The sequence below is a fragment of the Brachionichthys hirsutus genome, unplaced genomic scaffold (genome assembly GCF_040956055.1).
Source record: "Brachionichthys hirsutus isolate HB-005 unplaced genomic scaffold, CSIRO-AGI_Bhir_v1 contig_202, whole genome shotgun sequence".
Taxonomy (NCBI): domain Eukaryota; kingdom Metazoa; phylum Chordata; class Actinopteri; order Lophiiformes; family Brachionichthyidae; genus Brachionichthys; species Brachionichthys hirsutus.
In genome coordinates this window covers 1-14,376 of record NW_027180319.1, presented here as the reverse complement: position 1 = coordinate 14,376, position 14,376 = coordinate 1, and the positions used below count along the sequence as shown (strand labels likewise).

Below are 14,376 nucleotides of genomic sequence, written 5' to 3'. Positions count from 1 at the left end.
ATGGCATCGACCTCCAACCTTTCTCCACCCAAACTCGCTGACTTCATCCTGACTGCGCGGTTGGGTAGTGGTACCTATGCCACGGTCTACAAGGCCTACAGAAAAGTGAGGAATTAGATAACACTACAATAATACTTTACTGGAACAAATACTATAATTTAATGAATGTGAAAGACGAGCCATTAAGTGCTCTCTACATTTTATTTTTGGATCTGACTGCCCACATTTAATACAGCAGGTCTGATATATGCAGACTTTAACACTTTACACATTCACTAATGCTCCCCCTCATGGACTGTGTGATGACGGCCCACTGAGTCGGGCTGCCCATGTAGCATGTAGCATCAAGGGTAGCCGGGGTGAACTTCAGCAGTCTGGATGAAGTTTTTCAGCTTCACCTGCTGAAGAAAGCGAAGTCGATTCGCAGGAACAAAAATCATCCCCTAAATCCGGAATATAAGCTGCTCCCATCGGGTGTTCGACTGGCACTCCCCCCGGTTACTAGAAATAGATATAAGTTCTCCTTTGTCCCACTCTCCATCAAGGCCCTGAATGCCACAGAAAAGAGGTGACCCTGCTAGTGTACCTGTATGGAACCGGTCTGCTCTGTTTGCACTGTTTTTATCACGTACAATATTTAACACCTTTACAGCGATGCTGCTCTAATTTGTAATTTGTGCATTATATGTCCCTTAATTGTGTCTTGCGTGTCCGTTATATGTTGTGGAAAATATGTGTGTATATGCTGTAAAACAAATTGCCCTCCGAGGGACAAATTCAATAAAAGTGAAGCGAAGCTGTGTAGGATTTCAAAATGGGCTTAGGTTAGGTATCATTGCTTAATGATTCAGAACACAAATAAAGTAATCCTGGCCATGTTATCCCATATATGGCCCTCCTGCAGGTGAGTTAATTAGATGAGAGAGAGCAATCCTTTATGAATTGTTGAAAAAAAAATGTTGTGATACTTTATTTAGAAAATGTGTGCTCAAATTCATTATTTAATTTAATGATAACCAAGGAGTGTACAATGAGATGATCACAGGAATCTGCTCAATATATAGATGTTAAATCAAATTAAGAACAGAGAAAATTAGGGCAAAACTTTACTGGTTCAATTGAACTGAAAGTGATATTGCAGGGAGACAGTCGAGAAGTGGTGGCAGTGAAGGTGGTTGGGAAGAAGAGTCTAAACAAGGTGTCTACGGAAAACCTGCTCACAGAGATTGAAATCCTCAAGACTATGCGTCACCCTCATATCGTCCAACTTAAAGATTTCCAGGTAAGATCGTTTATAGCTTTTGGATTCTAAGTCGCTTGTAAAAGGGATGACTTGTGAATAAAAATGATATCTGATCACTGGCTCTAATAAAGCTGTGTTCCCGTATGTTTATCTGAATGCTATGCTTCAATGTTCTTTTGTTGATTTAGCGGTCCAGGTCCCGGCACCTTTTCAGCAGATTTGATCGGGCCGGTCTTGTTTTTAACATTTCCCCCTAAGTGTCTGATTTTTTCTCTGACATCAGTGGGATGCTGATAATATTTATCTGATCCTGGAGTGGTGTTCTGGTGGAGATCTGTCCCGCTCCATTCGCAGCCGGAGGGTTTTACCTGAGAGAGTGGTGCGGCGCTTCTTACAACAGATAGGTGGGCTATCGCCAGACTGAGGGACGAAGCATTCTAAATAAATGTGGGCTAAGTTTAGCATAACTATATTGCTCTCTATTTGTTTGTGTGTCTGCACAAGCAGCCTGTGCCCTCCAGTTTCTTCATGAGCGAAATATCTCACACCTGGACCTGAAGCCTCAGAATATTCTGCTCAGTGGGTCTGTCCTCAAACTGGCAGGTGATCTCACGCCCATTCACACTGTTGAACAGTGGAGCAAACACATAGCGAGTGAGAGCATGTCAGCTACATGCTAATTAACAGGAGCGCTTAGATGTCCTGATGCTATTGCAGAGCAAGACAATCTACTCTGTAGTTCCGCATGTGAATTTTGCTTGTTTAGGGTGTGCTAATATAATATTTTTAATATGACTTTATTTTCATGGCTTTAAGGAAACGCACTATTGTATTTTAATTCATGAATAAACCAGTAGGCAGTATTTTACAGGACACAAAACACATTTTTATTGGGGCTGCTTCCACTGGAATCTTTTACAGTGAAAATAGTTTCATCTCGTATTCAATCCTCTCTTAGATTTTGGTTTTGCTCAGTACATGTCGCCGTGGGATGAACAGAGTGTTCTGAGAGGTTCTCCTCTTTACATGGCCCCCGAGATGGTTTGCCAACGGCAGTATGACGCCAGAGTAGATCTCTGGTCAGTAGGAGTCATTCTGTATGGTGAGTACTTTCTGGTTCACCATTTTATGGTGTGAATGTAGAATATCCCAAAGCTTAAATAAAAGTAATGCTACTTTATACTAGGGGGACCTAAATTATTCCTTTGCTTAAAATGTGGTGTTTGTGTGTCTCGTGCTGTGTAGCATGTAGCATGTAGCATGCTCCTCTCTCGAATAAATGTTTGTTGTGTTCCTGGCACTGAGCCGCTGAAGATAAACAACTTCTTTCTCTTTCGGCTCATCCTGTGAGGGGTCGCCACAGCAAACTAACATTCTCCACTTCACCCTGTCCTTTGCATCGTCCTCCCCAACACCAGCCGCTCTCATGTCCTCCCTCACTACGTCCATGTATCTTCTCCCGGGTCGACCTCTAGCCCTGTTCCCTGGCAGTTCCATCCTCAGCATCCTTCTACCGATATAGTCCCCATCTCTCCTCCAAACCATCGAAGACTGGACCATTAATTATTTATAAGCAGTCTGATTTTGTCCTTTTCAAGAGCAGTAGAGTAGTTGCTCAACAATAGTACACTAAGGTACTTTCAATGTCTGGAATGGAAATGTCAAAAACTGGGAGGTGCTGTTGTGACACCCAGTCATCCAAATCAAATAGAGTAACACACAATTTACCGACTATTGACTTTCTCACTTCAGACAGACATTCATGTCAGTGGTGAGTTAAATACAAGAGATATTCAAGTTAGTAATCTAATTTCTGAATGTAGCCTGAGCATTCAAATCATCCCTACCCTTCTACTGAACATTCGTTGTGTGAATGCAGAGGCACTGTTTGGACGAGCTCCATTTGCATCACGGTCTTATGCTGAATTAGAGGAGAAGATCCGGAGAAATCAGCCTATTGAGGTAAGCAGTGAGCAAAGTAATCCCGTCCTCATTGATTATTATTGCACTGATTATGGCTGCACTCAAACAGTTAGCAATGTATTTAAAAAAAAAAACCAATGTGAATAATTCTCTACTCACCCGGCTGCTCTATGGCAGGGACACACATATTTATCTTTTGATGAGGCACATGTTGGCATTTGTCCCAATGTCAAATACAGTATTGTGTTCCAAGAAATGGAAACCTGTAAAGCAGCAATGCTTATTTTAGATGAAATACCAATGCAAGCATGGCTGTACCTTATTTATTGATTGTGTAAGTGACAGTAACACAATACAACCGCAATTTTTTTTTTTTTCAAAATTTGTCAAGTCATGCAGACATTCAGCACATCACATGGGAATAGGAGCCTTTTTCAAGCATCTCTGTTTAAATATTATCCTTCTTAACACGTGTTAATGCTCAAACTGAATAAAAATTAAGAATTTAATGCTTTAGATTATATTTTAGGTCCCTGTCCTGCGGTACGTCCCTGATGTGTACTGGACCGTTCAGCCTACAGTTTAGCCACTTGATGGCGTACTTTCACACCATACTGACTTCATCGAGCATTCGTTTAGCTACACATTGGTAATATATTTAATTGTGACCTGTCAACACTGACTCCGCATTGCCCCTTCTTTGGGTCAGTTTAGCAGTCATTAAGGTATAAACGCCATAATTAACTTGGATTGAAGTATTTGTTGGATATTTAAAGACTTCAAATTTATTATGTTGACAAGAAGTGACAAGGGATTGATTGTGAGCTGAAGTCGTTCTGCTCTGTCTGTTTTGATTCACCTCCAACTCACATAAGCCAAAGGTCACTTAAAATAACACAGTATAAATGAGATCTAATGGTACTTTTAATGATGGAGGTCTTTACAAATACTGGAATTCCTGTGTCACACACTGGGCTTGAGCTCAATAGGCCACATTAACATATGGCATATTACACAGGAATCACATGGAGGGTTTTAAGGTTATCTTTTGACAAAACGTAATGGTGTGAAACAGAAGGTCCCCGGCAACAATCTGATGTCCTTTTCTCTTGGATTGTCCCGTGGACTGAGTGTAACATAATAAGGTCATGTTTTGTGCATCAGATCCCTCCTGGGGCCAGGGTATCCAAGGACTGCAGAGACCTTCTGTTGCGGCTGTTAGAGAGAAATCCAGATGCCCGGATCACCTTTGCAGAGTTCTTCGCCCACCCTTTTGTGGATTTGGAGCACATGCCATCTGCAGAGAGTTTAGTGAAAGCGGTAAGATGTAGAGAAAGGGGAAATATTTGCTGGCTTGTGTGTGTCGAGTCCAGATTTTTATCACTATATGATGGTGGTGTGGTGTGATTGACTTAACGTACTGCATGCATGTGTTTGTAGGTTTTTACTCATCCCTATAGCACCAGTTTTCACTCAGTGACCCCCGTTCATCTTTCCTCTTTCCAGAAGGATCTAGTCATGCAGGCAATTCAGAAGGACCAGGAGGGGGAGAGGTCCACCGCCCTCTCTCTTTACTGCAGTGCCCTTGAGCATTTTGTCCCCGCTCTTCACTGTAAGATGCACCTCCGTTGTTCCTCCACAATAAGACTAAACTGACCAAGAGCAAAATAAAACATCTGTTTTCTCAAACCTCTGCAGTTGAGACAGACCAACAACGTAAAGATGCCCTGAGGCAGAAGGTAGGCTGTAGAATACTTTCCGTTGGGCCTTGGTTTCAACAGTCCAGTGGCTTTCAGATGGTATTCTCTATCATGAATACCATATGGTGTGGATGAAGAGGATATAGTACGCTTGACATGATTAAGTTGTGTCAGTGTTCCCACAGGTCAGCCGCTATGCATCCAGAGCCGAGGAGCTGAAAGCCCTGGTTGCCTCAGACAACAGAGTGAGCTTCGAAGTGGCCCAGACCTCCAGGGGTGTCCTCCGAGGTAATGCACATTTCTCTGTGCAGATGCATGAACCTAAGATTTGTCCGGTTATTATCTCCACGATAAGTCAACTTAAATATTGCCATGTGTGTTTTTGCACTTGATTATACTAAAATAAATGGGAAATTAAGAGAGATGTTTTCAGATATGTCCACTTAGCAACGATGTTCAACACGCTCATGAATCCTGTGATAAATGTTACATTTTATTTTTTCCTACTTCTGAGGGCTGAGTCAGCCATAGAATGGCTGTTCATATTCCCTGAGGGATTGTGTACTTGTACAGGACAGTTATGCTCAATTGCACATCAAGTAAACAAGACTAAAACTTTAGCATCTTAGGGCCTTATTATACTGCAGTCTTAAGAGTTTGCATGTGGCGTACCGATTGTTCCACATATCCTAGTAGAACTTATTGATGCTGTGTTCAGACTGATAGACAGTTGATTCAGGATAATACTATCATGTGTTTTTTTCACCTCCAGAAATGTCTCGAGACCAACCACGCCTGCTGGCTGCACTGGACATGGCCTCATCTACCATGGCTAAGGTTAGAGGGGGTTTAATGGGTGATGCCAGGGCTTTTGTATACTCATAAAAGCAGGATGCTTCACTATTAATACAACATCCAAAAAAAAAAGCAACACACATGTTTTAAGACTGAAATAAAAATAAATAATTCACATCTCAACACTATGCACAGCTTTGTCTGTCTGTGAATCTTTGCGTGCTTGCCCCCTCAAACCACGCCTACCTGATATAGTGTGGCTAAAGGGCCATGAATCAATATTTTGCTGTCTGTTATAGGAGGAGAGCGGCTCCGATGATCAGGAAGCTCTGGATATGTATCAACAGTGCCTTGGAGAACTACTGTTGGCTTTAGCAGGTAGAGAAAAGAAAATATTGCTTTATGATGTTCCTTTGCTGCTGGTTGGTTGTTTTTCAACCCACTGGAGGTTCATGCATCTTTTTCAAGGACTTTTAAGGAGAATGACTGAAGATGAAATTTAAACCACATTCCACTCCCACATCTGCTGTTATATATATATAATTATTATTATATATATATATATATATATATAATTATTTTATATATATATATATATATATATAATTATTATTATATCACCTGAACCTCAGGCGACTCTGTTTGAGAAACAGAATACAATAGGGAATGTAGGGGAAAAAAACATAATTATGAATGAGTGAATAAATTAGATCTAAAGGTGTTTGAACAAAGACATTGATGCTCAAGGGAAAGGCTGGGAGAGAAAGGCATAAAATGACTTGTTGCAGATTCTTTGAGCGGGATGTAGAGGTAGGGACAGCTAATAAATGACAGACTAGGAAGTACAAAAAAGACTCCAGTGATTCTCTCTCGGGCCTGCTGTTCATTAAGCCTACTCATGATCTCATCTGGAAGATCAGCCTAAAGGAAGAGGTGGTATAGAGTGATCCAGATGTGACTTTGAGCCGGGATAGCCCAGCAATCTGCTTCCCATATAGGCGTTCACTCTGTATTATTATTCTCTAGAAACTAAAGCTATTATAGTTCTCTTAAAGAAGAATGCCTCGGTAACCTTCCAGCCGGTGGCATTAACAGCACTCTTACGCTTTCTCGCTCGAGTTGGCCGATTAAAATCTAGATGTTACACTCAATCTTTAAAATAGCTGAAGAAACTGTTAATGAACAGGCAGCAGTTTACGGTAAGTGCTTTTTGTTCCATGTGTTAAACAGCCTTGTCTGGTCATTGAATCAGGGATACATGATATACCCATTCAGCGAATCTCACGCCATCCCAACCTGCCTCTCTCTTTAGTATCAGGGATCTTTCTGTAGCACAGTAGATGTCACTGAGGGGATTGTGGGGAGAAAACATTACTTCTTTGTTTGGTTACGGGCTCTTTTTTGCACAGTTTTCCAACGTGCCTTGCCGCCAGAGAGTTTTCTCCCTCCTCCCCTCGCTCATCCCTCTCTCTCCTCCTCCAGGATGATTAACTGCAAAAGCACTGGCCTACATTAGAACCATTTCCACCCATGAGCCCCTATTCAACAAGCTAACAAAATCCAATGCAGTAGTTGACCTCTTGTTGAGCAAACAAGGTAATTAGGTAGTGTTTTCTCTTTTTCCTTCTTCTCATTATTTCTTCCTCTCCTGCTGCACCAGCCGAGCCCCAGGGCCGCAGGAGAGAGCTGCTTCACAGCGAGGTGAGTACGGGAGGAGGGGCTTCTGGATGTCACGGTGCTAACATATATCTAATATATATGTAAATATATGCTTTTTTTTTGGTACTTGAAATAAGCAGCATATTCTATAGAATTCTGGAAAGGAGCAACAAAAGAGTGGGAAAGTTGTGTAACTTTTTTTCCATGAAAGGTTTTGGTTAACACAGCAAAAGGACTTTTGTGGTTTTCATAACAAACCATTTCATACATTGCAGCAATAATTAACAATTGACGTTAATGAAAGAAAACTAATTCTATCCATGTGTCATCGCTAATGTTATAAGACAACAGTAAACAAACATCCTTTTTGACTTCAACCCAGATACAGTTGAATGAACCTGAATAAAATTCTTGGCCTGTGTTGACCCTGAATAGCAAACATATGTTGTACTTTCACAAGCATATGGAAAGGAGTTGTGCCTGTCAGTTATTCATCTTTGTGCATTGTTAGTCAGCAAGTAAGCCAACAACAGACAATATTTTTCCACAAATCCCAGAAGGGGGAAGAGGTTTTTGGTGGGCCTCATAGACCTCCTTGAAGTTTTGTGGGTGCTTGTCTTAAGTAAATTCAGATGCGCCTGTAATAATCTAGAACAGCATTAGAGCATGGGGGTAGGGGATTCGATAGAAAGCGTGTGTGTGTGTGAGAAACCCAGAAGAACCAACACACGGTGCCGTGGCTGGCCTCCAAATGCATTCCTGTCTACTGTAGAGCAAGATTTAGCATTTAAAAGTTGTTGTTCAATATTCAATATTCTTCATTGTTTAGCCACTGCTTTGAATTTAGATTTCCAGTGATGACAAACCTAAGGATTCACTGATGATGCACCCCATTAGGACTTGTTTGAGAGCCTGAAGGTACGAGATGCAGCCAGGAGCATTCAGGGTCACCAGAGGACAGATTACCGCAGTCACACGATAAACATAATGTTTCCAACAAATGAAAAGTGCAAAACAAACATCAACAAATTATTCTGTTTGATTAAATTTTTGCATGGACCTTATTTCCTCACAGTACATTTACATTTACTGTGATAATTGTCACAGTAAACCAATAATAACACAATAGACTGCCTTTACTGTTGAAACGAGTGTGTGCAAACAAAAAATATTATATTTCCCTGGAATTCTGTGCCCCGCCAGATTCAAAGCCTCATGAGCAGAGCTGAATACATTAAAAAAAACATCAAGGTAAGCGGGAATTCTGTCCTTCACTTCTGATCGTATAACGTTCTGCTGAGAACACAGAATTACTTTGATTTCAAAAGAGTGACTTGTTACAAGATAAACACTTTCATCCTGCAAAAATGGTATCAAGTATGTATAGGTCTGTGTTTTTAGTGTCCATGTTCCTTTGTTTAGATTCGTTTTGGGTGATTACCGCTGCACTTGTATTTTTCAGATGCAGGAGACTCAGAGGGATGTATCTCTGGATCGAGAACCTCTTTCAGACTCTGTCAGAGGCCGTGAGTTTTTTCCATTGATGTTGTATAATGTATTTTGTGTGTGTGTGTGTGTGTGTGTGTGTGTGTCATGCCATGCTGAAAGCTGCGGTATGTTCCTGGAAGGTAGTGTGGCTCAGGAGTGGAATGACCACATAAAGATGTAATGACATGAACTTTTATTAAAGTGTTTTCCACGAGTAAGATCTGAGCCATTCCCTTGCTGCGCTGGCCCCTGCAGGACTGTCTGGCTCTTTGATTTCATTTCAGCGCAGCCCTGGGCCACTCTGTCCTCTGCCCTCTTGTAAAGCCTACGCTCTGCAAATCAGTCTTGGTGCTAGCAAACAGCTACACAGATGACATTCCTGTCTCAGACTCATGCACATGTGCTGTCTGTGTATGATATGAAAAGCCCCCCCCCCTGTCTGAGCACCACATAAATGAACTATTATATAAGAAGTTTAAAATTTTTATATACACAAACTCATTCTTGCTGTAACAAAGTCTAACTCCTAGTCTTTTCTAGGCTACGCTCTTCGATGGATAGTGGATACTTCAAGCCTAGACAATATCCTGTTCTCAGTGAGAAATACCAGGGGACTTGTGAAAAAAAAAATGTGTATGGGGGAAGGGCTCTGATGACTCCAGAGACAGCTTACGTTTCATGAAGAACATGGCCTCTTATTCTGCTGTTATTTTCACAAGCCCACACAGCAGGCAGCCGTACTAGCTGGCAACGATCCAACAGCAGCTGTACACGAGAGGGTCACGGCAACGCCCTGCAACGTCTGTCTGGTGACCTGAGATTACACCAACACGAGCAGCAGTTACACTGACAACCATCACATTACAACCCTCACACTGCTGCCCCCCCCCCCCCCCAAGCTGCAAAACCAAACCCAGAGGGACCTAACATGGTTATTGTGAGGGCTAGCATGCTAAATTGTAGCCAGTGGTATTACAGTGAGTTCAGTGAATTCAAAATTCAATGTATGACGCATTTTTAAAAACGTGGCCCAGCTGTTGTTCGTGACTTGTTTTGCCCGCCACCTAAATTATGCGAGTCTCTAAAGCCTGTTACAGCGATGCTGCTGAGTGAACATATAACATGGAACAATAGGAAATGAAAAAGTCAACATGTATTTAAGACATTTTACATCCGTGCACGCATGGAAATGTGTTGGAATCTCATTAAATCTCATTGAAACCATCTCATTATGTTTGTTTTCTCAGATTGCTGTTTGCAGTGATGTCGACGGCCACAGCGGGAATCGGCCGTGACGCCTCCTCAGAGCATCTGACTGCCTGTCAGTGTTTGCTCAGGTCGGACACAGAAGCTTCACCTGTCCAGGTTTCTGTTGGGGAAACTCAGAAATGCATTACACCTCTCTCTATCCAACGCAGAACGCTGTGTGGGTGGGCATTATACAGCTGCCAACCAAATGCGGTCAGTGCTCAGGTTGTTGCTGGAAAGTCGATGATTTGGCAGGTTGAGAAACTTGTGTTTGTTTTTTCTTCCTGCACAAAAAAAACAACAACATGTTTAACTGTGAAAATACAGAAAGTAGGTCTTGAATTTTGGATTTTCAAGATGCTGGATTAAGCTGCTTGTCTGTTCATGTCTCTGTCGCGTTGCTTTGCCTCAAACCCCTCCTCCTGACACGGCATTGATATGTAAATACTGGACAGCCTGTGTGACAATACGACTCTGTCACGGGACATGAATACACTGTTGCATGTGATGTAGCACAAAACACTCGACAGTATTTGCAACAGATCTAAAGACAATATAAATCAGAACATAAAATCAAGTAAATGTGATGGAGGATGTTACATCAACCTTCAGCTGAAGTTCTGTTATTATTTAGAGACCTCTGCAAAGATGCCCCCCCCCCCCCCCCCCCGCCTCCCTCGCTTTCTCTCCCCACTGCCTTTACTGTGGGTCGACCACAGGATTAGCATGCTCTCCCCACTGGTGGAACCCTCTTCACCACTATGAGGGGGAAACTGGAGAGGTGCGGCCTCTGCCCTATTTACACTAGACATTTTCTTAGGTTTGGCATTGGCTGAGTATTTGAGGGATACAGTAAGTTGTGGCGCTCAAGCAAAGCTCTCATGACTGGGCCAATGTGAGACAGTGAAAAGCTTAACGGGCAGTGGCAGGTCGATTATCCTCGCTGGCGTGTCTCTGCTTCATACGCTCCGTTTTAAGGCAGCTGGAGAAAAGACCTAAAACAGGAGTCCAATAGGGAGAGTATAAAAAAAATCACAGCCGCCAAGTTTTACACACTGCTGTTGCATTTGTTTGTTTTTTATTTATTGAAATGTTTACTCAGTTTATATAATTTGTATTTATGGAATTAGAAATGAAGTGCGTAATAAAATGACAATCTCTGAGGTCTCTGTAGTCTGGATGTTTTGTCAGCAGCACAAAGCAAGCGCTCGCCTTTCAGAGCCTTTTGACAGATTTATGCAGCGTCGTGGTCCCTCGCCATCATCATCTGGAAGACTGCTCTGCAGAAACAGCTGGATCATTTCCACGGTGGGAGGAGAGAGGAAGGCGGGTATGGGAAAATCAGGACGCACAATAATTGTACGATTCTGAGAGGAGTTTGGAGAACTGTGGAAACAACATTTGAAACTTTCCACAACTGTAAGCCATTGAAAAGAATTTATTAGAATTAGCTCTCTGCAGCTCATCTTTAGTCTTTTGATCGTCCACGTCTCTTCTGCTGCACGTAATCAAAGATTTTTTTAATAATTAATTTTAGTAACATGCAGTATTACAGCTGCTATTCCAAATTAGCCACGCAACCTGAAATAGAACCTAAAATAAAATGAAAAAAGAACCTTCATAGAAAGATGGTGGGACACCGGATTAGTGCCACCTGTGACAACATTTGGTTAATAAGGAGCTGTGTGCTCTTGATGAGGTCACAGGGATGTCATCAGGCTTGTCTGAGCTTTTATGAGACAACGTGGTTTTCGAGAACTGCATGTGTGGAGTTTTACAAATGTTGGATTGTTCTAGGTCTACTGAAAGTTGCAAAGGAATTGAATTCTGGGAGATGAATGAAAACACATTTTAAATGTTGACCAATATTAGAAAACCATGCCCAGAGATCTCAGCTACTTCAATATTAAATTCTTCTTTTTTTAATTTTATTTATTAATTGCTGTTTTTTGAGAAGATCAGTGAGTTTTGCAGTACAGTGCGAAGTGCACCACTTGTTGCTTCTAGTTTAATAGGTGTTATTTCAATCGGCCCAGCCACCCCCCCCCAGTTGGGGAGTCGCGTTCACCTTGGACACCAGGTGTAAATCACTCCCAGATTGTGTGGCGAGAACAGAGCACAGCCCGGCCCCCCGAGTCCAGGAGCGGCAGCATGAGGATGAGCCATCTGCTTGAGTAGCTGTGCTGCAGAGGGGCTCCAGTTGGCTAATGTGACCATATTGTTGGCTCAGCTTCAGCACTTTAATCATGACATGCATGTTGCTGCCAGGAACATTTTGGACTCAACTTTGACCCTCACTCTTGTTTTGTTGCTTGTTTTGGGGAGTTCTGCCAGTTTGCGTTGCCCTCAAAAGGGACGGAGAAATCCTTCAAGTAATGCATACCAGAGGGGAACATTCTAAAATGGAAACCTCAATGCACCCCCCTCATCCTCCTAGAGAGCCCCTGGTCGCTTATTCCTAACCACAACCTACAGCATTGTGGCTTTAATTGCCCTCCATTCTGCTGCAGCTCCAACAACACTGTTTAATACCCTTTCCCCTTCCAGTCTCCCTCGCTCTCTGCCCCCGTTGATGCTGTTAATCGCACGGCCGTGGAGTCGTACTGGCATCAATGTCGCCCATTAAAAGAGCCTGTAGACCTTAAGGAACTGGGTGCCCTTGACTCCAGGCCCCCGTGCCCGGACAGCAGGGAGCTCGATAATTATCATGAATAGAACTTTGTACCTTGGAGAGACAAGAGCCTCCTAAATCCCTGGGTCACTCCCACTTTGGAGTGATGAGGAGAGAGAGTCGGTGTCGACGGTTTGTTTCGGAGAAAATGGTGTAGATAATTTAGAAAATGAGCTCAGCACAGTGCTGCCTCTGTATCCCCCCCCCGTTCCCTCCACACAACTCCCCAAGGCTGCTCGGCTCATGTTTGTTTTGATTCTGCTCCTGGAATTGGGGTGGAGTGGTATGTTGGAGGACTTTAAGATGACTGCCAATGCTTGAAGCGGATCGGACGAAAAACAATCTAGAAGGAGTCTTGCCGCTGTAACTGCAGGCCACTTTCGTTCACTGTCTCGCTCGCTCTTTTTTTGGACACAGACAGTTGGAAGTGCTTCAGAATTCCCGTAGTTGACAAAAAACACAGGAGAGGCTATCCAGACTTTCTCTCTCGGCATGTAGATGGCGAAACTTTCCACCTGTAACTCCAGTAACAAGCAAAAAAAAAGAATCAGTGGGACGCATACCTCCGCTGAGCCGAACAATCCCACACAGGCATGTCTGTCCTCCCTGATCCATGCGCCATGCCTCTGCAAGGCTTTGTGAAAATTGGTTCATTAGATTCTACATTATTAAGGACGATGTTGAAAAGACCCAATTATTAAGGTGACTTTTCTCAACCTTCCACCAAGTGTTGTGGAAACACAACAAGTAGATGTTGTTTCGTCCTGCAGACAAATGCTGCCATCAACCGGTGACCTGTCCAGGGTGTGAACAATGTCAGCTGCGATAAGTTGTGCTAGAAAACATTTCAGACCTTTCAGTTTGTTCATTTCCTCGTCTGGCGCTTTTGTGTCTTTCTAATATGAATAAAGTTACAAGTTATTATGTTTTGTGTTGTCTTTCTATATGTGGACCCCAGGAAGACTAGTTCGTCACTTTTGTGGCAGCTAATGGGGATCCTTTTAAACAATAGACAATAAACCACCAAAGGGGTTGGCAGCGCCTATTCAAGTCTTGGGTGCTGTCTTGTTTCGTGAATGGACAGAAGTATCAGACGTCCTTCTGATACTTGGGTCAGATAGAATCATGTTTCACTGGATTTCTCTCTGCCTTCCTCCTCAAAACATTATGGTTGGATTGCAACTTGAGCCAAGTGAGCGTACGACCATTGTTCGGGTTTTGCTCCATTGAGGATTTATTGCTCAGTGACTAGACACTTAAAATTCCTCTCCAGGTTTCAGTTACACTGACCTAATCCTTTAACTATGAGACAGTAAAATACAGACACGCAGAACTTCAGCTTGCTGAATTGAGAAAAAGTCACACAATAAATTCTGCTTTTGGCTTTAAGATGTTGCCAAGCAGTGTCTTAAAAAGACAAACGTTAATCTGTATTTTGTCGTAAATCTCTTCTGGGATTATCACTGTACACCCAGGAAAGGTCTGCCTTTAAAACCTGGAAATGTTTGGCATTAGGGGAAAATAATCTTCTCGTGGATTGTTTAAATGCATTTATAAATGCTATGTGATAAAAACAAAGGTTTATTTCAGATTACAGGCTCTTCTTTTTCATTGATAAAGCACGCTCACTCGCCACACATGACAAAAGC

General features: G+C 42.5%; 1 protein-coding gene across 1 annotated transcript; it reads left to right on the top strand.

Annotated features, from left to right (window-relative positions):
- Positions 1-8,846, top strand: LOC137912632 (serine/threonine-protein kinase ULK3-like; the record flags this gene model as incomplete). Its single annotated transcript, XM_068756768.1, has 15 exons — positions 1-105; positions 1,142-1,282; positions 1,527-1,647; positions 1,751-1,846; positions 2,202-2,345; positions 3,123-3,205; positions 4,331-4,486; positions 4,673-4,778; positions 4,865-4,905; positions 5,052-5,154; positions 5,639-5,703; positions 5,961-6,039; positions 7,322-7,362; positions 8,524-8,571; positions 8,783-8,846. Coding segments are annotated over exons 1-15 (1,393 nt in total), but the record flags the coding sequence as incomplete, so codon positions are not given.
- Between the last annotated feature and the right edge of the window lie 5,530 nt (positions 8,847-14,376).